This window comes from Meriones unguiculatus, chromosome 19 (genome assembly GCF_030254825.1).
Source record: "Meriones unguiculatus strain TT.TT164.6M chromosome 19, Bangor_MerUng_6.1, whole genome shotgun sequence".
NCBI classification, from domain to species: domain Eukaryota; kingdom Metazoa; phylum Chordata; class Mammalia; order Rodentia; family Muridae; genus Meriones; species Meriones unguiculatus.
Genome location: NC_083366.1, coordinates 51,417,909 through 51,445,836, shown reverse-complemented (window position 1 = coordinate 51,445,836; position 27,928 = coordinate 51,417,909). Strand labels below are relative to the sequence as shown.

Here is a 27,928-nt window from a genome sequence, read left to right as displayed (position 1 = left end):
ATAATTGCAGCAGGCATAGCTGGCTTTTCACTTGGATGCTGAGAAGTTGAACTCAGGGCAGAGCTATTTCCCAGGCCTCTTTCTCAATTCCTGCTCTGCTGCCTTCTAGGGCTCTGAACATGGTGAAGGGGCAGTTCTGCCATTTTGTAAAATGTGTTTTCATTTACCAGAACGGGGAGAGCACATATCCAAAACCTAAAGAGTCTGTGAGAAAATCTGTCTGTTTGTTCTCACAATTGAATACACTGAATTCCTTTGGCCTTTCCAGCTTGGCTAACAGCCTGAGATATGATGTCCTAACAGCCTATGATATGACACACTTCCAGGAGGTTACCGTGTCACATGGCCCTTTACCAAGATTAGCTCCTATGCCTCCTTGCTACCTTTCAGGCTAAGATTGTCTTGAGAGACAGGCCACCTTCCAGTGGAAGGCATTTGCTAGCGGCCACAGCCACCATCTGCTCCTTGCACTTCCTATGTACCTCAGAGTTGCACATTTTGGGCATTTATAAAAAAGTAAGTTTCCCTGTTCAAAATTCCTCGTTAGTTTTGGTTGATCATTTTAGTTTTAAAGGGAAATTTAATGTCTCTTGGCTCCTCCACAAATCCACAGTGCAGTAGTTCCTTTTGAATATCGCATTCTCTTCCAAGCCGGCAGCCCTGGTGGATGCTTTTCGAATGAGTTTCCTTCTCCTGAGTGGGAAGGCAGGGGAACTGCTGGCATCCTGCACACCGGAGCTCTGAAAGTAATTCCACTTCCAACCTGAACAGCAGAGTCAAGGAAATTGCCAGGGTGATACATTATTAATTTTGTTGCCCAGTGCTCAGAACATCCCACCCCTTCTCTACCATCCGATACCGGGAACTGCCTGGCATGGCCGTCATGGCTGAGCTTGGGTTGGGCCTCTGCCACCTCCATAGGGTTTATTTGAGCTGTGTACAGCCTTCTAACTGAAGGAGTTCCACGGATCACTCAGCCACTACAGCAGGGACCTCGAGCATCTGTACTGGTTCAGAGCAGAGCAGGCTCTTCCAGCAGCGCACACAACAGGGTCCTCAGCAGGTGCCAGCACTACAAGGTGGATCATATCATTCTGAGCATGAACAAAATGGTCCGTTTGTTTGTGAAAGTGCCACAATCTATGCTTTATGAGGAGAATCTTAAAATGATTGTGCTAAGTTATGAAGCGCCATAAAGAATGATCAAATGCAAATGACCGAACATTTGCAGCATGTGTGGTGAATAAACTGATGAAAAAAAAAAACACACACACACACACACCTGTGTGTACACATGAGTGCAGGTGCCAATGGAGGCTAGAAGTACCAGATCCCTGGGAGCTGGAGTGACAGGTGGTTGTGAACCACCTGATAGGGGTACTGGGAACTGAACTTGGGTCTCTGTAACCGTGGTACGCCCTCCTAACCACTGAGCCATCTCTCCTTCCCTCAAAGGCAGTTTTAAAAAAGAAATATAAAAGTATAGCAAAACATAAAAATATTTCAAACATCACTAATAATAAAAGAAAAATTAAAAGCATAGATTCAACCAGCAGCAGATTGTGAGAAATGGCAAAGTCTCACAATTTTTCATGTCAGGTAAAACTAGGAAAGTGCCTTCTCATAAATTGTTGGTAGGAATGAGATTTACGACAATTTGAAGCTTGCATAAGTTTTCCATTGTGAGAGTTCTCTGTTTCCTATAGCACCCTAACACCAAGCCCACAGGACATTGGTCCACACTCTTTAATGCAGGAGCATCTATTTCCCTGGACCATCTGTGGATATCTCATTCTATGTCCTTTTCCTCTGATGTGTAGCCGTTTGGAGCCTGGACTTAGCTTTTCCCAAAGTTCTGTGATAGTGACTGTGATGGTTTGAATAGGTATGGCCCCCATGGAGTCGTGTGTTTGAATGCTTAGCCATAGGGAGTGACACTATTAGGAGTTGTGGCCTTATTGGAGGCAGTGTGGACGTGTTAGAAGTGTGTCACTGTGGAGGTGAGCCTTTGGTGCTACATATGCTCAAGCTCCACCCAGTGTGGAAGACAGTCTCCTACTTGCTGCCTATGGATCAAGATGTAGAACTCTCAGCTGCTTCTCCAGCACCATGTCTGATTGGACACTGCCAGGCTTACCACGGTGGTGATAATGGACTAAACTGCTGAAACTGTAAGCCAGCCCCAATTAAATATTGTCCTTTATAAGAATTGATGCGGTCATGCTGTCCTTTCATAGCAATAAAACCCTAACCAAGACAGTGCCAGAGAGTTCCCCGGTCCACATAGACTCTGGATCATAGTTCCTGACTTTTGTTCAGAAAAGACCCAAAGCATTTTCCTGAAGCCCATCCTTAAATTTTGCTGTGGCCATTGTGCAACTCAGCAGAACCCTTCTGCATATATTCTTTTTTTTTTTTCAATGCAGTTTATTCAGGAACCTTGAACAATCCTCGGACCCTGGGGAAAGCCAGCCCACAGCTTAAATAGCCTCTGGGTAGCCAACCCAGGCGTGCCATGTGGGCAATGCAGATAGGTCCACATACATGGAAGCAAGCCAGATCCTCAGCCTTAGCCAAATGTGGAATTGTTCGTGACAGAGAGCACTCACCATCGGGAAGGTGGAAGGCGGAAACCAGCTCCATCTTTAAGGCATAGCATTCTGCAGCTCTCTACAGTTCCCCCTTTTTGTTTTAGATGCATCAGGCAAGAGTAGAGGTCTGATCTCTGATATTAGAAATAAATTGGGACTTTGTACCGATGTTCATTTAGGTGTCATCCACCTAAAGAGCATCAGACCGGTCCGATACCTTTTTCTCAGAGGCAGGACCTGGGGCATCAACCCACATGCAATCAGACATGCTCTTCTCTGGGTCCAAAGCGGCTGACCCTTAGTGCAGTGCTTAGCCTCGCATCCTGAGCGTATCATTTTAGCTTTTTATGGTATCCAACCATGCTTGGGGAGAATGTCCTGCTTCAATGGCTGTAAAGGCCTGAATGATCATGGCTGCATCACACTGTTGTGAGACTCTAATCTTGCATATATACCACAGGCAAACCAAGGAGACCAACACCAGAAGGCCTGCTAACGCTCCCATGCCCGCCTATTCCTTCAGATGATTCATGGCTGCAGCAATCCATGTTGATAATCCTGTGGCTAGTCCTGCGTCCACTCTGGTAGAATTTACTGTGACAATGGCCACTCTCAGCTGCTCCATCGTAATATCGAATTCTCCAGTCCAATTACCTAAAATATATCTTGACAATTGTTTAGACAGATTTGCAGCACAGGAAAAATTCTCATGTTATATGCTAGTGACTCAAAGTCCAGCATATTTTCATTGACAGCCAAGTTGAGCGATTTGCCATAGGGTATCAATTTGCTCCTGCACGAGGTCAATCCTCTGATTGAACACCATCAAGCTTCCTTTTAGTTGAGCATTAATTCCTTTATGTACAACTAAGGCATGAGCTACATTGGCTAAATGATTATTCAGGGTCTGAGCAGTCTGCCCAGTATGACTCATGGCTAATGCCCCGGTGGTAGCTCCAACAGCCGCCAATGAGATGGTAGTAACAATGGTGGCTGTAGTTCCAAGATCCCTTTTCTGTCTGAAGAGAGTCATAGCGTGAGGGGCATCAATGGGCACAGGCACCCAGTGAGGCATGCGAGTAACCAGGGCATACCTAAATTTACTAGCATTCCAGCATTGGGCAAAAAAGCAAGTATCATTACCTCAATTACTTGGCTCTATCTGGCTAATAATGAATAAAAATGGGGGATATAGACAAACAGGTGTGGGCTTATAGGAAATATTATGAGAAGCCTTAACCCCCTCGTTGGAACATCCTGCGTCAGTTCTAGAACTAGCAGTGGTGGTGTCCGAGGTCTGAGTAGGTTCAGGAGACCATTGCCCCCAGGGGCGAGACGTGCTCCATGCCAATTGACTAACTCCATGTTTTCCTCCACTTTTGAAAGTCATTTAAGGTTCTTAAATTATTTTTTCACTTTTTTTAAAAATTTTTCATCAATTACACTTTATTCATTCTGCATCCCCCCATAAGCCCCTCCCTCCTCCCCTCCCAGGAGAACCTCCCCTATTAGTGGACTTGGGGAGTGGCATGCAAGCAGAGGGAGGAGGGAGGGTGGGATTGGGAGGGGAGGAGGGAGGGGCATATATTCTTATACAGAAGTGGATTCTCTTCTACCATCACTGGCTCCAGGGACAGGCTAGATGGGCCTGAAGTTGTTCCTCCTCCTCCTTTTCCTTCTCCTCCCTCTTCTCCTCCTGCTCCTCCTCACTGCCTACCATCTTTGTTTATGTTCTCAGTTCCCACGGCAGCAGCCTTGTCCCCTCCCCTCCCTCTACAAATACATGATTGGAGCTATTTTCCGTTCTAGAGACCCAGTAAGTGCTCTCAGAGAAGCAGGTTCGTCAATTGTGATGTATAGTGTCCTCTTCTGCAAGTGTTATTCGTGGTCAGGTAAGGGTGTGACTGCTTTGTGTGACTTTTCCTGGGGAGATATGAGCATGTGCATATTTGCCCAAGACACGGTACTGATAGGAGACAAGGAAACAATTTCACCCAAGTTCAGTTGGTGGACTAATGGGTACACTGTGCTTAATTGTGGGAGCTTAAATAAGGGGTTACTTAAAAGATTGTAGGTAGTTGCCAAACATCTGCATCACCAGTCCACCCAAACCCCAAAGACAATCTTCCAATAGCTGCGTAGATGGAGTCTACCCTTCAGCTAATCTTCCACCTCTCATGTTCTCCAGCACTCCTGAGACTGTGCGCCACTGGGCAGCATTACAGTATTACTTGGAGATGAGAGGAACAAGGGGAGGGAGTGGCTGTGTGTTTCAGTGTTTTTTCCTCCCAGCCCCAAGTTCCCAGAACAATGACTCCTGAGACTCAAAATATATTTACAAATACCTAGGCCATATAGCTAGGCTCTCCTTTACCTAGCTCATAACATAAAAAAACCCATTATAACTAATCTACATTTTGCCACATGGCTGGTTACCTCTGCTCAGGTACCATGTATCTGTCCTCTTTACATCTTCCTGAATGACTCTCTGTGTCTGGCTCTATCCCAGAATCCTTTCCGGCAGATGTCCCACCTCCTATTTCCTGCCACAACTATAGGCTCTTGGCTTTTTATTGACAGGTAATGCTTCCATACAGACACAAGAGATTCCTTCTACAGCTGGAGTCTCAGGTGGGGGTCTGTGCTTACTAGTTTTATGTCAACTTGACAAATCTCTAAAGTTATTTGAGAAGAGGAAACCTCAGAAAATACCCTCATCAAATTGGCCTGTGGGAATGTCCACAATTATTGTTGATGACTGATGTAGCAGAGTCCAGCTCACTGTGTGTGGTGCCATCCCTGGGCTGAAGGTCCTAGGAGCTATAACAAAACAGGCTGAGCAAGCTATGGAAAGCAAGCCAGTAAGCAGCATCTCTCTATGGCCTCTGCATCAGCTCCTACCTCTAGATTCCTCTTTCAAGTTCCTGCACTGATTCTCAATGATGGAATGTGATCTGAGAGGTCTGGAATGAGATAAATCCTTTTCTCCTCAAGACTTTTGGTCATGGTCTTTATTTCAGGAATAGAAACCTATTCCACTCCTTCAAGGGAATATTATTAGGCCTGATCTGTGAGTATTAACAGGTTCTCTGATTTCAAGATGATAAGTGCTGTGTCCTGCCTGGAGGACAAAGTTCCACAACATACTACAAGTACAGGATACATACCAAAACCTGCTAGGTATAGCTAGAGTTCTTGTCAGAGACTCCCCAGGTGGAGCCTGGATGTTGACATAGCCTGGTACAAAGAATTTCAGAATGAGTCAGTATGAAGCAAGTTGGGCTTATCACCAGCATTAGCAATTTTTCCAATCCGTGAGCATGGAAAGTCTTTCTACTTCCTAGAATCTTCTTCAGATTTTTCCTTGGAGGTTTTAAAATATTTTTAAAGGTTTTTCACTTCTTTGGGTAGATTAATTCCAAGATATTTTATTATTTTTTGAGTCAATTGTGAATGAGATTATTTTCATGATTTTTTTTCTCAACATACTTGTTGACAGTAAAACAAACCTGCTCCCCCCCACCCACACACACAAACAAATTATATAATTTTGAGGGGGAAAACCTGTTTTCTTTGAGAGAAGGGAGAAAATGGCTGCCAAAAGAACTTATTTTCTATTTTCTAAATTCTATCACTATATGCACTTTGTAGTAATTCACCAAGTTTTATAGGATACTTTGTACTTGTACTGTATGTATCTGTGTTCATTAGTTTTCCTGACGCTATGACAAACTACTGGACAAAAGCAACATACAGGTGGGTTTATTCTGGTTCACACGGATTCAGTCCACCATACAAAGTGGTGGGAGTGTGAGGCAGATGGTCACACTGCATCCACAGTCAGGAAGCAGAGAGTGATGAGCACTGGTCCTCTGTTTGCTTTGTCCTTTTTATTCAGTTCAGGATCCCAGCCCTGGATGGTGCCACCAACCATCAGGTCTTCTCATCTCGGTCACATCTCTCTAGTATTGCTCTCAGACATGTGTCTCCTAGGTGACCCTAAATTCCACCAAGTTGACAACGAAGATTAACATACACTATATTCCAATGAAAGTTTTAAATACTAGATGAGTGCCTTCCTTCCAATTGGCAGAAGAGGACCTAGACCCCTGTTCAAAGGAAGACCATTGGCTGCTCAGTTTCCAAGTGGGTTCCCTAGTAAAGGGTACAGGGGCTGTCTCTGACATGAAGTTGGTGGCTGGCTCTTTGATCACCTCCCCCTGAGGGGTGCAGCCTTGCCAGGATGCAGAGGAAGACAACTACTCATGGTATAACTGCTCATAGGTCACAGTACGGATCACTGTCCTGCACACATAAGCTCTCAAATGTGTGGGCCTGGAGGGATCAGGAACAAAATAAGCAGCAAAGTCACCAAGTGAATACTATAGGCAAGACAGAAAGGCTACAGCTTAATAGCAGATGTTTTCTATTCATTTGAAAACAAATTTATAAGTAATTCACTAAGACAAATTGTTTTCAAGTGTGGTTTTCTGTCTTGTCTGACAGTGCAATCACTGGAGAACTGTAAAGAGCACTGAGGCCTGGGGCCCACTCTAGGGATCCTGATTTAATTGGTTCATCCTTTCTTGAACTTTGGCAGCTTTCAAGGATCTTGGGTCTTTGTAAGGAACAGTCTTCAGTGAAAAGCTCCAACTCAGGGTTAAGGATATGTTGGCTACAAGTCTTTTCCATGGGTGCTTAAGGGATTTACCCCATGGCAGCCTCTCAACTTGGGGTCTTGGGAAACAGTTTTGCCCTGTTAAACCAAAGGCTCATTCAAGTCACCCTCAGCCACTGGGCTAAACTGCAGCAGGAGGAGATGTCTTCTCAGTGCTTCTATTTTTGTGACCTGCTTTCAAACTCTGAGGTTGTTTTGGGCACCATTTGATTTAGCGTGTGACGAAAATCATAAATGGCCTACAAATACCAAAAGAGATGAAAGGAATTTACAAACACGTGGAACGCATTATACGTGTTTTCAAATTTATCCTATGATTAGAAGTGAAAAATATATCTCTTGGTCGTCGATTCCTAAACTTAGACCTCAGCTATTTCCTTAAACGATTCCAAGTCCTTGCAAGACACGTCAGCTTTCTCTTGGCGAGCTTATCCCAGTGGTGAGGAGGACATGGTGCTTCTTTTACAGAAGTAGCTCTCTCCAGACCTGCATGCATTAGCAGCGTGGTTGGGTGCAGGGCTTCAGGCTCTGACAGTACTGAGTGTCGGCCCAGTTGCTTAGTAGCTGTGAAGCTTCAGGCTTCATTTGGAATATTATTTAAGCCTCATCTACCAAAGACACTTGGTGATATCAAATCTCAAAACAGTGCTTCTCCTTCCTCACCTGTGCCTTGTAGGTATGATGTAGTTTTACAGTTGTTCCCATTGCCGGGTGGCATATTTCTCACGTATTGGATCCTGAGCTGAGCCTCTTCTGGACAAGAGAATAAAGCAGACATGACTGTGAGAAGAGGTCTTACATGCTCCTTGTTTTTATTTCCAGAGCCGTGCCATCTCCATGGGAACAAACCCACTCTAGTCTGCTGGAGGGTGAGCTATCCTGGGGAGGAGAATCAAGGTTCCCCAGAATAGTCAGCAGTTGACCACACACATACATACATGCACATGTACATACACATACACACAAAGAATGGCCCAGCCAAACTTCCACTTAAATGGCTCACCAGGTCAACCACAAGCTAAATAAATTTCAGACTAGTTTGTTATGCAGTGATAACTAACTAATACATGCATAATGGGATCCTAGTATTTGATGGCAAATTGGTTACAGGCCGCCCAGCAAGCAGTAACTACCCTACAGCTACTGATTTCCTTTTCTTATTTAATGTCCAATTTCTTGCAATTGGATTTGCAGGCAGACATGAGTGTATGGGATTGGAATTCCAACTACACAGTACCTTATATGAGGAAACAGACAACCTCACTCTAACCACGTGGGCTCCAAGGCCAAACTGCAAATTTAGTTTTTCATCTGTTCCCTCCACATGAAAATTCCCTTGCTGCTGGCTGTGATCCATTTTCCTTTCCCAGTGACCCAACGCAAGAGGGAGGGAATGGACCACCTTTGGAGCCTTCTACTCAGTTCTCAGAGATACTGTTTCTTCCCTGTGGGCCGAAAGAAAGATGGGAGTGATGGACAGGTAATCTCTCTGAAATGGGGGCCTTCAGATCACCTTCCTGTGGCAACCCAGATAAAAGGGAGATGGAAGAAGCTTTTCATTTTGCCTGCTTGCCCTCACTCTGGTTGGCAAGTTCATCTATCTTGTGGCTACCATTCCTGCATTCTTTTGCTGATAGTAGAACCAACTTCTTAGGCTTCCCACGTAGACTGAAGACCAACAGCTCTCCTACACCACTAGACTGGAATTGCTGAGACATTCAGCCTCATGCACTGAGCAACTACAAGCTGCTGGTCTCTCCAGTGTGAGACAGCTATTGTCAGAACACCCAGACCTAACCATTCAATCAGAATTCCTAATGAGCCAAACCAGACAAGCCAGACTGGGTAACCACAGGCCAATGTGAGTGGATGACATCAGTATGTGCCTGAGAACCTGCACTGTTTGTGTCTGGCACTGAATGAAAATTGGAACACACAGAGAGAAAACCTCATTGGCTAGAATCGCTTTTCTGTTATCATCAGCAAGAAGGGCCAACATAGAAATTAGGCTGATTTGTAGAAAATAAAATCATGTGTCTTACATTAAAACATATTGCACAACTAAATCAATAAGCTATATAATGGCCTCATGACCATTGTAAATGCTGCCTTATAAACATGTGAGATCCAATGAATATCAAGTCCAACACAGTTAATTTACCACACGCTTCAAGGTTTGGCAGCAGGTCTCTGTATTTTTCTTTTCCATAGATTCTCTTCCCCATCATCAGAGAAAAGGCCAACATTATGCCTGCAGCACTCAAGGCCCACAGCATTTTTCTCTCCCTGGCCTATCACTGTTTTTGTTTTCCCACTTCCGAAATACTAATTTCAGACCACAACAGAGAGAAAGAAATCGGTGAACTCAGGCTGGAGTGAAATTATACATTATGGTCACATGCACATCCATAACTAAAAGCAGGCATAATTCTCAACAATTCTGCAAGGTCCCAGCACACTTGGTCCACACCAGGTCTTAGGTTATACTCATGTATCACTGAGGGGGACTGTGCTGAATTCAGAACAGACTGGGGCCGGCGTTACAAAGGGGGCAAAACTCCACGGTACACTATGCAAACCATATGCTTTTGGGAGAGCGAGCATGATGGCCGAAGTTAGCTTACTCCAGGGAACTTCCTGCTTTGCTTCTCCAGTAAGAAACCTTCTCAGAGAGTTGAGGCTCGGTTCTAATATTGGAATGCTTTTATCGCTGCTCCAGAATATGACTGAACTCAAGAGGAATAAAGGACCCAAAGCCCCCAAACAATACACCTGCCATGGACATCAATGTGGAAACCAATATTAGGAAACTAGCTTTTCATTTTCTTTTTGGTTTGTATTGTTAACTCTTAAAAAAAAAAAAAAAAACAGCATCTCTGATATTGCACTTAATTTTTTCCATTTATAACAAAATGCATATAATGCAGAAGTTTACCATCTTAGCTATTTCTAAGCGTGGCGCTTAGCAGTTAAAGAGATTTCCATAATTCTGCACTCCCTAAAACTTTTCCATGCAGCAAAACCGAAATTAGCCATTCAGATACTGAGTTTTTGTGAAAGAAATCTGAATATAAAATGCTTCAGGTCTTCAATTATTCATCAACAATGACTGTAATTTGCCCACTCTTTACAGACTATACTTCCTGGAACTAGAGAGAGATGGAGAAAAAAATGACAAATATTGTTCTCATGAGGTGGTAAGCCCTCCAAAGCAGAAACAGAGTGATATTACATGTTGGTGCTTTGCAGAGTATCTGTCCCACAGCGCGCTCCTAAGGGAGAGGTTGCTGGTTAAAACAAAATGAATCCTTCTAGTGGACATGAAAGACAATGAGAGCTTCCTCCCAAACTTATACACTGGAGCAAGGGCTTGCAAGCATTTGCAGGCGCACTGTCCACTGACTTCCTCCCTGTGACACAGTCTTTGACTCCTCTCTGTCTCTGCTCTTTTTCCATCCCATCCTTCCCCTCAAGCCTACACCCCAGCTATTCTTGCCCCTACCTGGCTGCCTTTCCCCGCTCAATTCGCAACAGCAGCTGCCCTCCCTCTATCTTCGTCTGTAACTCTTCAGTCATTTTTTTGGTCTCCCTTCCCATGGTAAAATAAGTATTTTCCCACTCTCTGCCACATTCAAAGTCACTGGAAACCAAAAATCCACCCTGCAGTTTATCACCCCCAGTTTGGGAGGTAACGGAAGTCCCTTTAGGATCTTGGTAGCAAGCTTTGTCTTTCTCACCTCCTTTGCAAAAAAATATTGTAGTAGTCATTTAAAAAAAAGGTAAAGTACTGACACGTGCCATGACATGCTGACAACCTTGAAGACAGGGCTATGTGAAGAAGTCACAAGAATCCCTGTGCTATGTGACTTGTGGTATGTGCAAAGTCCAGAAAAGACATGAGTGGGTGGTTACTGCTGGGGAAGTGGGTGGTGGGGATGGCTAAAGGGTGTGGACCTCCTTTGACGTACCAAAAATGTACTCAAGGTTACGACAGTGTGAGCTGTGTGTTTGTGACTATACTAAAAACCACTAACTTCACACTTCAAAGGAAGAAGTAAGCCATCTCCCATCACCTTTAGCATTTAAAAATATGAACCATTTTAGACATAAAAAACTTTGTGTATGTGAAATTTGTATGGTAGAAATAAATCTGTCACCTGCCTAATAAATACAACGAGTTTTGAAGTCTTCAGAAATGGTCTCTGCCAAATCTAGCCTTTTGCCTCCCACCCAAAAGAACAATTCACCTGAGGCCTTAAAAAACCCATTTAACTGACATCATGCTTTTATTAATTAATATCACTAAAATTGTTAATTATTGCTAATAGATTGCTTACAAGTTATTCATCTTTCTTTTTTTCAAATTTTATTTGCTACTGTGTGTGAGAGAGAGAATACATGGATGTGCACATGTCATGGACTGAATATGGAAGTTAGAGGACAGCTTTTGGGAGGGAGTCAGTTCTCTCCACTGTGGGATCTAGAGATCAATTTCAAGTCGTCAGTCATCTCCCTGGCCCATCCTCATTTGGGTTATAACGGAACACCACAGAGTGAGTACCTTGCAAACAACAGAAACTAATTTCTTATGGTTCTGAAGGCCAAGAAGTTGAAGGTACAGTGTCTCGTGAAGTCTTTCTAATTCATGGTGTTTTCTGTGTTCTCACACACATGGTGGAAGGATATGAATCACACTTCCCACTTCCCAAAGGCCCTCATCTTAACACCGTCACACTGGGATGGCTTCCGTCATGGGAACGAAGGGAAGGGAAGGGGAACGCAGGACACCCAGGTCACAGCAGGGAATGTTTGCACTGCAGCTGTCAGGCCTGGGCCACTCTGCTGCAGGAGGGCAGCTGGGCTCTTGTCTTCCTGAAAGTGATCTGTAGCAGGGAGTCTGGAGTCTGTTGCCAAAAAGGTGTGTGGTGTGGTGTTCAGGCTGAGAGGGAAGCAGCCTCTGATCTCACAGTGCTGTCTGTGCACTGCTGCACTGCTGGACCTATGTGTAATAAGATGCTGTTAAATGAGCCCTAGGCCTCGATGGGGTCTAATTAGCATAACCCGGTCACTTTAGGTGCTTCCGAGTCAGAGAACTTTGACACACACCACACATCTATGGTTATATTTCCCAATAGGTATATTCACGCATTATGATTTTATGTTTGGGGTTTTAACTTTGACCCAATACTAACTTATTTAAAAGAGTACTTTTAGTACTTTCCAGGAGTTGACTATCTTCCAATTCCGTTGTGGCTGAGAATGGCCTAGAGCCACATGTTGATGGGGTTTATAAAGACAAATTTATAGGCCACTGTACTTCCCATGGGGCTTTGTTATTTTCCAAGAACTGCAACTCCCAGCATTCCAAAAAGTTACCTGGTCCCTGGGCAGAAGGGGCTTACAGGCTAACTTTGGGCATTATAAGACAGCATTTTACTCTGTAGCCCAACCGAGCTGGAACTATGTAGCCCAGGATGGCCCTGAATTCACAGGAATCCCCCTACCTCAGCCTACCAAATGCTGGGAATATAGACATGCGTCATTGTGCCTGATTATTGTAATGTTTACTTTTTTAGTTCTAAAATAATGGGTTCCATTACGGCATTTTTATAGCATTTGTCATTACACTCTGTTTTCATTCATTCCTTCCACAAGTGCCCCACCTCACTGCCCACTGACCTTCTTGTTGGTCCCTTTTTTGTTTGTTTGTTTGTTTTTCCTGAGTTTTTGTTGTTGTTGCCATTATTGTGCCCTCCTCTTAGTCTCCTCCTTCTGCACTGACATCACATGTATTCTATTTCCTCTTATTCCCCCCATCCCCACCTCAGGATCTCCTTAACTCTTATGGTCCTCTTTCTGGTTTCACGACCTTTATACACACATATTTAAATCCTGATTCCATGAGTTTTTCTGAGTTATTTCACTTAAAATAGTGATCTCCAGTTCCATCCATTCTCCTGGAAATTTCAAGCTAAAGAACAAAATCCCATTGTGTGCCCATGCCATGTTTTCTTTCCTATGCTTTTGTTTTTTTGGGCCAGGGTCTCACACTCCATAATCCAGGCAGGCATGCTCCTTCCTAGCTAAACTAGGATGGCCTCATACTCTCAGCAAACCTCCTGCCTCTGTCCCTCCCCTGCAATGCCATCACACCCAGCACATTTTCTTCATGCATTCAGATTGATGGGCATCTAAGCAGGCTCCATGCCTTAGTTGCTGTGAATAGTGCAGCATTAAACATAAATATCCAAGTATCTGTGGCACATTGAATTAGAACCCTTCATCCCTGCACACACAGGAGTGGTTCAGCTGGTTCATAGTGTACTTGTATTTTCAGTTTTGTTTTGTTTGTTTGTTTGTTTGTTTGTTTTGAAGAACCTCCATACACATTTCTACAGTGGCTACACTAATTGTCATCTCCAACAGCAGTGTATAAGGTCCCTTTCCCTTAACCAGCATTTGTTCTTTGTTTTCTTGATGACAAGTTTTCTGATTGATAGGAGCTGGAATCACAATATAGTTTATTATTATTATTTGAATTTCTCTAATGGTGAAGGTTGTGGAATACTATTTCATATATTTATTGGTAATCTATATCTTTTCTTTTTGAGAACTGTCTGATTCTTTTTTTTTTTTTAAGAAAGGGCTTCTCTGTGTAGCCTTGGCTGTCCTGGACTCGATTTGTAGATGAGGCTGGCCTTGAACTCACAGAGATCCACCTGTCTCTGCCTCCCTGAGTGCTGGGATTACAGGCATGTGTAACCACACCCAGCTTGTCTATCTGATTCACCTGCACACTTATACACTGGATGTTTTTGGTATTTAATTTTTAAAGTTCTTTATAGGTTCTAGATACTAATTCCCCTGCCTGATATATATATATTTGGTAAAGCTTTTCTCCAATTCTGCAAGCGGTGCCTTCACTGTGCGGAGTATTTCATTTGCTGTGCAGAAGTCTTTAATTTTATGTAGTCTGATTCAATATTTAAGATCATTCCTTGTGCTGTAGGAACCCTTCCCAGGAGTCCTGGCCTGTGTCTACAGCTTGACGCAGTCTGCTGTGTTTCTGTAGCAGTTTCAGACTTTGGGATTGTACTTTAAGGTCTTATTAGTCATTTTTCTGGTGCTACGGTAAACACTTACCAGCAAGGCTCTACCTCCTAGAGTTTCCACAAGCTTCCCAAACAGCCCCACCAGCTGGGGACCAAATGCTCAAACACAGGAGCCTATGGGGGCATTTCTCATCCAAACCGCCCTTTCTGCTCCTGGTCCCCAGAAATGCACTTATCCCACCTTCTGCACTGTCGGTATCAGTCTCAACAGGTCCAAAACTCCAGAGTCTCTTCTGAGACTCAAGGCAATCTCTTAACTGTAACCCCCTGAGAAACAAAAAAGCTAATTACATACTTCCAGCATACGATGGCACAGAGTGAACATTCTATTTCCAAAATAATAATAATAATAATAATAATAATTAGGACAGAGTGAGGAAAGATCCAGCAAAAGAATGATTGAAATCCGGCAGGGAAAACTGTAAAGGTACTTTTATTCTCCAGAAGTTAATTGTCATTTACGAGGCTAACTTGCCTCTGTCTGCTAACCTAGGTCTAGTCCTGGAAGCTTCTAGCCTCTATACAATCTAACTTAGGCCTAGAATGTTTTCAGCCTCTGAGACATGCTGCTGAATAAACTCACCCTTCTTTCTGAGCTCATACCTGGCTGGTTCAGCTTAGCTGTTCTTGCTCAAACTCCTTTCCCGACTGATTTATTCAACCTGGCTTTTCTCTCAGCCTCTGAATTGCTCTGCTTGGCCTCAAACTAACTCCAACAATCTTTTCTAATCTTCTGGCTCCTTCTCCTTCTCTGGCTTGTTCTGTCTTCACCTGTGTTCTTTCTCAGCAACCTTTCTCTCTTTTACTGTCCCAGTAAAACTGCCTCCTTTTTCTCTCATTGCCCCTTCAGTAGCTTTCCTTTCCGGTCTCTTCTCATGAGAGTTGGGTGTGTCCTAGTCTGTCAAGTCTCTCTGATTCATCACTGTTTCTGCCAGTCAATTAGACATCACTTTCAAACACAGGTGCTTCCTTCTACAAACTGTCTTTACCTTCACCATTTGGGATTAAAGGCATGTACCACCACAGGTGGACCCAAGCTTTTCTTTACCTGATACTTCCTCTATACCAAGCTGGCCTTGAACTCAGGTCTGCTTGTCTCTGTATGCTGGGTGAAAGGCATGTTTGTATTCCAGCCAGATCACACAGACCTAGAAGGTCTTTAGATGTGATCTCTTGCCAGAACAGCCATGTTTTGAATTAAAATTCCTCTACAGAAAATACCAAATCCTGTGCCTGCTATCTAGAGCTACAGTTTCAAAGGGTCTAGATAACTCTGTCCCCCCAGCTTTAATACCTGCAGCATTCATTTCTCTCTTGGGCTGGTTCCACTCCCTGCATGCAGCTAATTCCTCTAATACCATGGGTTGGTTTTCTTGATTTGCTGTTTGTGCTCTTCTTTTTTCTCCACATCAGATGAAGGGATTGCTGGCTTACATGATGGAGTCCTTCCTAGTTCTCCATTACTCAGACATTCTTCTCATGGTTTATTCTTTCTGCATTCTCATGACTAACACTGTCATTCTTTTTCCCCAGTGTGTAATATTCCTTTAAGCATCTTCTGTAAGTGCTGGCTTGGTGGTCATCAACTCTCTTGATATGTCCTCATTTGATCAATGTTTTTTTTTTGTTTTTTTTTTTTTGTTTGTTTGTTTGTTTGTTTTCCCAAAACTGGGTTTCTCTATTCTCTGTGTAGGCCTGGCTGTCCTGTAACTGAATTTGTAGACAAAGCTGGCTGAATCTGTAGACAAGGCTGGCCTCAAACTCAACAGAGGCCCCTGATGAACAAAGTGAAGCTGTTAAAGTAAAGCCAGTTCTGAGGACACATGACACATATTCATACAGACAAGAGTCTGGAAGTTCACTGACACTTCTCTCCGAACACCCTGACAGAGGCTGCCTCGGCATTCATCCTTCTATCGCTTTTATTTCTATCCTTTTTCCTTTTTCTTCTTAGTACACTGTCAATGTTTTTCCTTTACTGCATTCTTTAAAAACATTTTTATTCCCTCTCATGTATTTACATACATTTCACATCTCATACATATGTTTATCTTATATTATTTACACCTTCTATTAGGCACTCTCTTTTTCCTTTCCCCCCTTTTAAAAACTGCCTGTTTTTATCTTCTATTCCTCTTATATTTATATAATTTATTATTCAAGCTTTTTATTCTCGAGAATCCCCGTTCTTTTTGTTTTTTTTCCCCTAAGCTTTCTCTTTTCACTTCCCTATCCGTGACAGTCTCCCATTCCTCTTTCTTTCATTTAAGATTGCTTTTCTGTCTTCCTCTTTCTGTACTTTATGTTCCTGCTATTTTCATATTTACCCGACATAATCTCTAACTTCATAGGGTACTCCACATTAGTACTGTAAATTTCTGTTCCTTGGTTATTAGTAATATACTGCTGAACTTCAGTGACTTTGGGTGTATTTCTTCCATTTTGTTACTGTCTCAGCAGTGTTTTCTTCTTTATCAATGTTACTGGGGACTGAGCCTTGGAGAGTAGGGTGCTCCGTAAGAACAACAGTAAATAAGCCCATAAGATCTCTCCAAACCAACAGATGTCAAAAGCACATGCAGAAATGCAAGAAACATGAATGAAAAAAAAACCAAAAAAACAACATGACAACACTATTCCTCTAAAGCAAAATCAATTATCTGGACATGGTGGTGCACACCTTTAACCCCAGCACTCAGGAGGCAGAGGCAGGAGGATCTCTTCCAATGTGAGACCAGCCTGGTCTATATATGTTCCAGGCCAGCCAGGATATATAATGAAACCCTGTCTCAAAACAAAACAACTCAGCAACTGAATGCAAAAATACTGAAATAGGTAAAACGCTGGGTCATTTCAGAAATTTACTGGTAAAAATAATTTAAGACCTCAAAAAAGATTCAAACAAAACCATTAATTCAATCAAGGACCTGAAAAGTCAGTATGAGTGCAGGTGAGCGTACAGACACACACAAAAAAGATGAGAAAAGTCAACAATATCACTTTAAAAAAATTTAGCAACATAGCAGGTCTTGGTAGCACACACCTGTAATCCCAGCACTCAGAGAGGCAGAGGCAGGCAGATCTCTGTGAGTTCCAGGCCAGCCTGGTCTACAAAAGCAAGTCCAGGACAGCCAAGGCTAACACAGAGAAACCCTGTCTTGAAAAAACAAAACAAACAAACTAAAGATTAGCTACATGTAAGTACAAGTCAGCAAAGAAACTGAGACTTTGGGGGAAATCACACAAATACTTATGTTGGAAATAAAAAAATCAAATAATAATAAAAGCAAAGGAGTCCTGTTGGCAGTAAAAAGGCAGAAATGCCTTATAAGGCTCAGTGAGACCACAGGGGCCTGCGAGTGGGTATTAGGAACCACACCATGTGAGGAGTCTGAAGAGTGCTGCGAAGCAGGTGCATTTCCTGACTGGGTCTTTTCCTCTGTCCTATCTTCCTTCCTTTCATAACGTGACAGGGTGCAGGCCTTCTCTGAGTCTTGCCCACGCATATGCACCGTTCCTCCCTAGAGAAACTCTGTGGGATGGATGTACCAGGTTCTCGAGAACCTTCGGGGAAGCTTGGTGTTCTTTACAAGCATAAGGACAACGCCAAACTCCCAGTGCCTACTCCTACCCAAAGCTCCTAGGAACTGACAGCAAAGGAAAAGGGAGGGGGAGGGAAAGAAGGGTTAGGGCGTGGCAGAGGGAGGGGCGCAATCAGAAAGGGGCGGGCCGGGGGCGGGCCGGGGGCGGGCCGGGAGGAGAGGCGCGCCTGGACTCGTGCTTAACATGGCCACGCTGCGCAGGCTGCAAGAGGCGCCCCGGCACTTACTGGTCTGTGAGAAATCCAACTTCGGCCACGACAAGTCTCGCCATAAGCATCTCGTGGAGACACACTATCATAATTACAGGGTGAGTCAGGTCCACCCTTGAGCTGGAGAGGTTTAAGGTAGAGCCTCTTCGGGTTTCAGCCGGCTGGACCTCTTCGACTTGTGGGGGGCGGGCAGAGTTCGTCCTCAGGCATGCTGGGAACTGTAGTCTTTTCAGTTTGCCGACCGCCTTTCTTGGCGATGTGTAGGACTACTACTTCCAGCATACACCAGAAGTAGGGTGGTGCTTGAGGTACAGTGGAGTTTTGGTTTGCGATTTTTGGCTGGCGACATCCTGATTCAGGATTGAGTCCCGCGGTAGCTCGGTGAAGCTTTGGGCGGGCACGGAAGAGTTAGGAGTATGACCTGCACGGTGCGTAGCTGACTTACGCCCATAATTTGGACAGGTCGGAGTGTGGCTCAGCTTGTGGCTCTTTTCCAAGCATCGCACGGTTTGACTACCAAGAAACTCCAAAACTTAAAACGACACGGACCTAAGCATTTCACACCGTAAATACCCGTCTGATAGGTTTCTCAGACTTTATACTGGCTTCCTCCCTCAGGAACAGGCCGGTTGTTGGGGCTTTGCGGGACGGACTTTAGGTGTGCTCTTGGGGAATCATTTGAAATACGCGCGGATTTTACATCCCTTTGGTTGAAAGTTCATCCCTGCGGACAGGGATGTGCCGCTTATCTCATCTCCTCTGACCTGGTACCTTAGTCTAGGAAATGGAAGCATCTATGAGCATTTCTGCCTCTTTGTAGCTTCTTACTAATTGAATGTCCCTAAACTCCTTGTGCTTCCAGGAGCAGGTCCTTTGAGTTCATCACTCCAGAGTAAACAAATCAAGGCATGTTGAATTATACTGTATTTCCTAGAATATAAAGTGTGAAGGACGTAACATGTATTGCTTATATGCAAAAGATAAAATTCAAGCAAAACTTCTATTACAGTACTTCTGCTTAGTCTCTTGCCTTACATTGCAATGCAGAAATGAAAAGCTTGAGTAAGCAAATGTCTGTTTCCCTAAGATTGATAGATTAAAAGAGTTGTTGCCTAGCAGCATGGTGGAACGTAGCTTTAATCCCACGTGGAGTGGGATAGATCTCTTGAGTTCAAGGCCAGCCTGATAAGCGGAGAAGTTCCAGGACAGCCAGGGCTACTCAGAGAAACCCTGTTTGGGGAGGGGGGAAAAAGTTGCTTGCATTCATATGTCCCAGTAAAACCTGTAAAGGAATAACTAGCAATTTTGATATTTCACTTCTAAAAACATGATAATCTTCATAAAAATACGAGTTTATACTTCTACATTCCAATAGGTTTCCTTTCTTATTCCTGAATGTGGACTGCTGTCAAAAGAGCTGAAAGACCTGGTCATGGAAATTGGACCCTATTACTCTGTGAAGAACTTACCTCTCCATGAATTCATTACACATGAATTCATCAACACCTTTGTAAAGAAAGGTGAGAAAAAGCCTTTAGTGTCTCATACAAAAAAGGAAAAATGAAAAGCCAGAGGAAGAGCCCAGCAAAATACTGGGGTTCTTCACTTGTTTGCAAAAGGGCTCGTGGAGCCAGCCACAGTGGCACACGCCTGTAATCCCAACCCTTGGGGAGGCAAAGGCAGGCGAATCTCTGTGAGTTCTAGGTCAGCCTGGTCATAAAGCAAGTCCAGAACAGCTAAGGCTGTTTTCCTCTTGCCTCTTCTCCTGTGTACCTTTCTGCTGGTGTTCCCCAGGATTACAGGGTCTATTCTGAGTCCATTCTCAACCTGTTGATGGTAAACTTGTGCAAAAAGACCCCAAATGTTGCCTGAGTAGGGGGTGTTCCAGCTAGAACTCGGCATTTGTGTGTTCCAACTTATCTCTGGCATATATTGGGTTTATTGAGTCAGTTAGAGCTGTGCTAGATACAGACTACTACCTACCTAGAAGGTTTATTGTCATGTAAAAGTAATTCATCAAAAATGTCATGCAGGGTTTTGTCTAAATTACTTTTCTTGACTTTTTCCTTCAGGTTCATTCTCTGCATTAACATACAGTACAAGGATTGATGAAGATAACACTGTTGCTCTCCTACCGAATGGTGACAACATTATTTTTTTCCTCCTTTCTTCAGTTAGAAAATAAATAGCACTGTTGAACAAAAAAAAAGTCGGGAGGGGCATAGAGAGATGCCTCAACGGTTCCGAGCACTGGCCTTCCAGAAGACCAGGGTTCCGTTCCCAGCACTCACTTGGTGGATCACAACCATCTGTAGCTCTAGTTCCAGAGAATCCAGTGCTCTCTTCTCACCTCCACAGACACCAGGCATTCGTATGGTACACAGACATACATGCTGGCAAAACACCCATAAACATAAAAATAAGATAGTTTTTTAAAAGTCAAGTCATAGCTAAGAGAGGTGGTGCACGCTTGTGATCCCAGCACTTGTGAGGCAGAGGCAGGTGGATGGCTGTGAGTTCAAGACCAGCCTGGTCTACAAAGCCAGTCTGGGACAGCCAAAGCTACACAGAGAAATGCTGTTTTGGGGAGAAAAAAGGTCATATAACTCTAAACAGAGTAAAATGAAGCCCTTCCCTGTGCTCCTGACTTTCTTCTTAGATGGAGCAGTTTGATGTTTCAGATTTTTCTGTGAATTTATAAGCATAAACTTCTTAACATTGGTTATACGATGTTGTTCCTCAGTAGTCTTATTTCCCAGGGTGTATGACGTAGGTACATTTCTGTGTCAGTGCATACAGAATTTTGTTTTGAGATAGGGTCTTGCCATTTAGAGCAGGTTGGCCTCAAATTTTCATGCCCTGCTGCCTCAGATTTTCAAGTGCTGGGATTACAAACACAAACCAGCATATCTCTGCCTGGCTTTAACATACAGTTTTTAAATGTTTTGAAGATACGTGGAGTAGGTGCTGGAGAGATAGCTCAGTAGCTAAGAGGGATTACTGCCGTTTTAGAGGACCCAGGTTCAGTTCCAAACACCACTGTGACAGCTCACTACTCAAGTACTAGGAGATCTGACACCCTCTTCTGACATCCATAGGCTCCTTGGTATAGTTACACCCCGTCATACAAATACACACTAAATAAAATAAAACTAAAATTTAAAGAAGGTATTTGAGGTAATATATAGACCATAGTTTGATGATTTTTTTTCTTAATACAAATTTAATTATTTCCACTTTTCCTGTTGTAATGTCTACATATGTATATGTGGTAGGCAGTATCACCAAGCATGGTGGCTCACACCTGTAATCCTTGGATGTGGAGGGCTGAGGCAGGATGATGACCACCTATATAAGGCCAGCCTCAGCTAGACAGCAGGTTCCAGGCCAGTCAGGTACATTGCTAGATATTCTCGATACGTTATAAATAAGTTCTTCATATGTACTTATCATACTGCCATTTCACTGCTCAGTGGTCTGGCTTTCTTAGAGAATATCAGCCATATTCTAACATCCCCTATGGGAACTCTTGTTTGATTTTTAGGAAAATTAATTTTATCGCTGGATAAAGATACTTATGAAGAAACTGGACTTCAAGGTTATCCCTCTCGGTATTCTGGCAGAAAACCGATGAAGTTTAGTAAGTATTGTGTGTGCTCCATTGGTGTCTGGCGAGGCAGTTCTCTTGTAATAAAATGTAAATGTTTGCCTCACCTCTGATCTCTTTTCAGAAAGATATGGTTCTTTCTTGCCTTTGAAACCCTGGCTCAAGGAGCTGTTGGTTGAGCGTCCTGGGGGAGTGGTGCTGTTAAATTGTTTTTCTCTGGTCGCACACTGCCAAGGATTTAATAAGGGTTGTGGAACTGAACCAGTCCCTTGCATGCGGTAGAGATAAACAACTTAGGGTTTATGATTACTCATAGAAATTCACCCACAAGGGAGAGGTGGTTTTGATGACACTGTCTAGACATCAATAACTGAGGCTACCACATGCACCGCTGTATTAAAGCTGATCTCCTGAAGACCTCTACCCTTGACCTTTGACCTAGGAAGGATTGAAAGTATTTAAAACAACTGCATTTAGCAGCTCTCAGCACTAGAAATAACCCACTTAGGGATATGTTTTTGATGGGCCAAGGGCTGAAGAACAAAATAATTTGTACTATTTATAAACTTACCGAAAATAGATGTTTCTCTACAGTGTAAGCAATGTATAATTTAAATGAAACAAGTAATCCTTTTTCTACTTCAAGTCATTTCCATTGATTTAATGGATTTATCCCTTAACCTGGATTCTAAGAAGTATGAAAGAATATCTTGGTCCTTCAAAGAAAAGAAGCCTTTGAAGTTTGATTTTCTTTTGGCTTGGCATCATACAGGTATGAGGAATATGTTACATAATGATACAGTAACTTTTAAATCTGTTGGGCATAATGAGAGTTGAATGGTGATGTACAGCTGTGGTCAAGGGATATTGTTTACATAGGTGTGTGGGCACTGTGGTGGGGCTACGCTAGCTTCCCAGGTGTCCTCACATCCTTGGTTCAGGATAATCCAGTTCTGAAGCAATCTGCCCCAATTTTCTTGGGTTTTCTGCAGACCCAGAGAGCTCCACAGTGGCTTCAGAGCAGCTAATGTGTAACCTGTTTCTTTCTTTACCTCTGCTTGTGTTAACAAGCCTTAGCTAGACTATTTTAAATCAGCATCAATTATAATTATATGTGTGTGATCTGTTTATTATTTTTGCAGGATAGTAACCTAGGCAGACTATTATTAAATGTCAGATAGCATTTGTTATGACTTTTAATTGATTAGAATACTAAATTTAGTGCCAGCGTTAATATTCATCAAGTATATTAGTCTGCTTACAATGTCAGCATGCATTCCTCCTTTTAGAAGTATATCTTTGGCCCAGTGCAAGATTGTAATGAATTGATTATTGGTAGTTATGGTGATGTGTAGTGTGTCCTTTGGAGGACAGGGAAACAGTCCATTTTGGGACTCTGTCCTTCTGTCTGCCCCTCATGGGAAGTTCCTGAACACTCTTGACCCCAGATGGCTTCTCTCTGTCCAAATTGTATAATGCTTGATGCCTCTCCTCCTTCTGCATATGGTAGATATACAAGGGGGAAAAGATGTTTACTGATGTTTCTGTCAGTTGGCAACTTCTCTGAGGATTGTCCATGCAGCAGGATTCGTGTAGCTTCTTATTTCTAGACTACTGATTCTTCCAGAGAAACTAAGAATGGCCTGAGATTTTACCCTCTCTACCAGCCAGCAAAGTCAGTCACAAGTGTAATGGGTGCAAGTCCTGAGTCAAAGACAAAGGATTTGATTCCTCAGAGTGGTAGCTGTTGACAAGTCTGGAGCCCTGCTGGCAAGCTGAGAATGTCACTCTCAGGACAAGGCCAACGGCCTGAGAACCTGGAGCCTGACGTCCAGAGATCAAGATCTCTGCCCGGAGACAGAGTGAATTTACCTTGCCTCTGCCTTTTTGTTCTCTCTGGGCCCCAGCTGTTGGACTAACCCGGTCTACCCACCCTAAGAGTGGGGCTTCCCTGCTCCAGCCATGAACACACATGCCAGTCTCCTTTTAAAGCATCCTCAGACTCTCCTAGAAATGGCCTCTACCACTAACCCAGCTTGACAACTAGAATTAACCAACACATAGGAAAATCAGCATTTCACCAAATCCCCGTTGGCCTAGAGGATCATAGAATTAGTCTAGTAATGCTGGTATGTGTGACGGGTTACATTACAGAACAAGAGGATAGAGCCCAAGGAACCCAGTCCTTTTATAGTGGAAGTAAGCCTGTGTGCTCTGCCCACAGATGGAGGGATGCCATTATTTCTGTCTTACTAGACAATAAGCCAGCCTGCCCTATGCTCTGGAAGGAGTGTCTGTTTCTGTCCTCCAAGGCTGTTGGGTGCACAGACTTCTCTGAAAAGATGCAATGGAATGTTCTGGATAGTCAAAGGGATGATTAACATGAGATTCCGTCGTCATTCAGTTGCTCTGCTGTTCCTGTTAGATTATACAAGTAATTTCCTTTCTGTAGAGTTCACTAACATCCCTATATAAGGAATACTTTGGGGTTTATATATGAAGTTGAAATTTTCTTGCTAAAACTAGTAAAATGAATATGAGCCTGAGTCCATGTATTTTCCAGGAAAGGTGGAAAAGGTAACTGTTCGTGGTCCTTTTGCATAAGCAGCAGAAAAGCAACTTCAAGCAACTATAATTAGGATACGTCTTTGCTTACCTGGCTTCCGTCTTACTTAGTCTTACCCCGTGCCCCGTAACTCAAAAGGGAATGGGAAAGGTGTTGGGCATAATGATGCATACCTGTGAAGGGAGACAGTCAGGAGAATTGTGCATTTGGGGCCAGTTACATGCTGAGACTCTGTCTCAAAAACACATACAAAAAGAAAAGGGAATGGAGTTGGGTCAGGACCCATCCGAGTTGTAACAATGTTGACTCAGCCTTATGTGGTGTGTTTTAAGGTGCGGAAGAATCAACGGTGATGTCCTACTTTTCCAAATACCAAATTCAGGAACATCAGCCAAAAATGTCACTGAGCACAGTGAGAGAGCTACAGTGTCCAGTGCTGCAGAGCAGCGCGCTTGCAGGGGAGCCGGAGGAGGCCTGCAGTGCCCTGGAGCTCTTTGACTGGCTTGGAGCTGTCTTCTGCAGTGCGGACCTGTGGGTATATGAACTCTGGAACTCACTGCTTGTCTTCAGTGAAAGTTCGGTACTTTAGAGAGGATAATGTGGAGGTTGTAAATAAATTCTCTTTCCTTTTTATGGCAGAAATAACCAGCCTTATAATTTCGTATCAACCTACTGCTGTCCCCAGCCAAGCACAGTGATAGCCCAAGCCTGTCTGTGTACAATCACAGGTTTCCTACTGCCAGAGAAGATACATGTCCTTCTGGAACAGCTGTGGTGAGAACCCTTCGTGGCTGTGTCTCTCTTACTTGTTGGTATATTGGGGTGTTAAGGACTTTCATTAGTGTGGTACAAGGCAGGGACCCTCGAACACTTTTATCCATTTTTTCATTGCTTGGGCTCACAGTACAGTGACCAAAAAAAACCAAACCAAACCAAAACAAAACAAAAAAACCACCAACCTCATCTTTTTAAAGATTTATTTTATTTATGCTTATATGTGTGTGAGTGCCAGTGGAGGCCAGAGGGCTTCAGATTCCCTGGGGCTGGAGTTACAGGCTCCTGTGAGTCTACCTATGTGGGTGCTGGGAAGCAAACGTGGGTCCTCTGGAAGTAAGTGCTTTTAACTATGAGGCCATCTCTCTGGGCCTGATATAGTTATTCTTGCTGATGGAGAAAATGCTGTTTGGAAGTACTTAACCCCGGTGAAAAGAGAAAAGCAGAGCCTTTCTTGAAACAAGCTGCTCATTTTTCTGCTTCCATTTTGAGCCATTTTGATACAAAAGTATAACACTACTTGAAAACACTTCAATATTCTGTGGGACAAATTATGATCTACGTTAAGTTTAGGAATTCTGCAGTCTGTATTTTCAGAGATAGCCCGGCATGGTGGTGCATGCCTTTAATCGCAGGACTTGGGAGGCAGAGGCAAGTGGATGAGTTCAAGGCCAGCCCAGTCTACATTGTGAATTCTAGGACAGCTAGGGCTCCATAGAGAGATCCTAGATTTCTTTGATCTTTTCCTTCCTTGTTGGGAATCAAACTCAAGGCCTTGAGCATGGAGGGCAAGTGTTAAACACTAAGTTTCTGCCCTAATGAGAATATTCATGGGAGGGGCTCGATAAGATGGCTCAGTGGGTAAAGACACTGCAGCCAGAACTGACAACCTGAGTTTGATCCCAGGGTCCAACAGAGGACCTACAAGGTGTCTTCTGACCATCACACAAACACACACATTTAAAAACAAACAAAACCCACCTTAGCAGGACTACACTATTATGTAGTTTCAGCAGGGCAGAGGTTGTTCTCTTGGCCCTCGGTGATTTTCCAGGCTCTGAATAAGAGCTGCTGTAGTTGTTTTCTGAGTTCTATGTTAATTAATCTTTATGGAATTCATAATGCAACCCCAAGTATTTAATTCACGTAAGTCTAGTTTTTATAAATCAAAGTAGAGTCTCAGCTTAATTAGAACATTAGAAAAACCCCTAATCCCGGATAATTTTTTTTTTTTTAATGTGGATGCTCCTGAACGCTTATTTATAAGAATTTTCTTTCTTTTTCAGTCACTACTTTGATGAACCAAAGTTAGCTCCATGGGTCACCTTGACAGTTCAAGGCTTTGCAGACAGCCCTGTTTCATGGAGAGAGAATGAACATGGTTTCCAAAAAGGAGGAGAGCACTTATACAACTTTGTGGTTTTTAATAATCAGGACTATTGGCTTCAGATGGCTGTCGGGGCAAATGATGACTGTCCACCATAAAAAAAAAAAAAATGCAAACTTTAAAATCGTGTTTGTTTGTTGTATTTCCTCACTGTAAAGGGTTATGTATTAGCCAGACTTGTTATAACGATTAGCTTCTCAGATCAGCATCTATTTGCTTTCTGCTCTTCAGTGGCCCCTGTTCACTGGCTGCTTATCCAGTGAAGAGCTCTGAGTGATTTTCCAGTTGACTACAGAGTAGAGATTCGTGTATCAAGTTTTCTACTTTGCTTTTCTGAACAGAAGCAGCTTCTGGGAGGAAAGGACAGGTTACAGTCCATCAGCAAGGGAAATTGAGGCAGGAGCTTAGAGATGAGCTCAGCAGAGACCATGGAGGAATGCCCCTTTCTGGCTTGCTCACCTAGCTTTCTTATCTAGGCCAGGACCACCTGTTAGGTGTAGTACCGCCCACTGTGGGCTGGGCCCTCTTCCGTGAACCAGCAATCAAGAAAATACCCCATAGACATACTCATGAGCCAGGCCAATGGAGGCACTTCCTCCATTGAGGTTTCTCCTTCCCAAGTGTATCAAACTGATGACCAAGGTGAACCATGACAAGTCCTGTTTGTCTGCAAGATCTCATGTTAATATAATACAATACAGTACAAATTGAGAAGTCACACTATCTTTTAAAAACACCATTACTTAAAAATTCAGCGTCTCTTTAAAATGTCCAAAATTTCTCAGCCATAACTTCCTATGGTAAAAATAAAATACGTTCTTACCGCAAAAGGGAAGAACCATAATTAAACAAAACCAGAGGCCAGCAGGATAGCTCCAGAATCTCAGCACCTCACATCGGGGACTCAGTCACCATCTTCTGGGCTCCAAAGTGGTTTCCTGCCTTTGCTCTCCTCAGCACACATGGCTTAACTGGTAGGCGAAGGCTGGCTCCTTGCAGACATGACAGCCATCTTGACTCGTAGTTCATGCCATGCTTATGCGTGTTTGATGCTGGTGTGAACCACCCCTGCTGCAGCACCAGTGGGATGAAGCTAAGTATGTACAGGTATGAAGTGTGCACAGCACATGACAATAACTTCCTGGCTTGTGAGTTTACTGTCAGTGATCACTCAACATGTTCCTTATAAAAAAAAAAAAATGAAACGCTGGTTGGGTAACATTGGCGGCAGCTTTATTAATCACATCTCGGCTATATCACTGTTTGCAGCTTCCCTTCATTTCATATTTTGTTCAAGATTCTGGAAGCAATGAGCTCGAGTGTGTGTTTGTGTGTATGAAGGTGTGTGTATTACATCTAGATGTGCAGCAGGTAATACTATATGGGCTTGTGCAAGTGTCCC

The 27,928-nt window shown here is 43.3% G+C and overlaps 1 protein-coding gene and 1 long non-coding RNA gene across 4 annotated transcripts in view; one reads left to right on the top strand and one right to left on the bottom strand.

Moving 5' to 3' along the window:
• Window positions 1-18,317, bottom strand: part of LOC132649168 (uncharacterized) — a 28,412-nt gene extending 10,095 nt beyond the window's left edge. The window contains exon 1 of the long non-coding RNA XR_009587605.1: window positions 18,211-18,317. This is a non-coding gene — a long non-coding RNA (uncharacterized LOC132649168). The remainder of the gene's footprint in view (window positions 1-18,210) is intronic.
• Window positions 18,138-26,650, top strand: Rpp40 (ribonuclease P/MRP subunit p40). 3 transcript variants are annotated; one of them, XM_060372374.1, is made up of 9 exons: window positions 18,156-18,290; window positions 18,655-18,757; window positions 19,568-19,712; window positions 20,265-20,333; window positions 21,737-21,832; window positions 22,446-22,571; window positions 24,698-24,896; window positions 25,005-25,139; window positions 26,426-26,650. In XM_060372374.1, the coding sequence occupies exons 3-9, from the start codon at window positions 19,625-19,627 to the stop codon at window positions 26,622-26,624; spliced, it is 912 nt and encodes a 303-aa protein (XP_060228357.1). In that variant the 5' UTR covers window positions 18,156-18,290; window positions 18,655-18,757; window positions 19,568-19,624; the 3' UTR covers window positions 26,625-26,650. The 3 variants fall into 3 exon arrangements, with proteins under 3 accessions (XP_021508071.1, XP_060228357.1, XP_021508072.1); XM_021652396.2 differs by lacking the exon at window positions 18,655-18,757 and having other exon boundaries at window positions 18,138-18,290; XM_021652397.2 differs by lacking the exons at window positions 18,156-18,290; window positions 18,655-18,757 and adding an exon at window positions 18,497-18,620.
• Window positions 26,651-27,928: the final 1,278 nt, after the last annotated feature.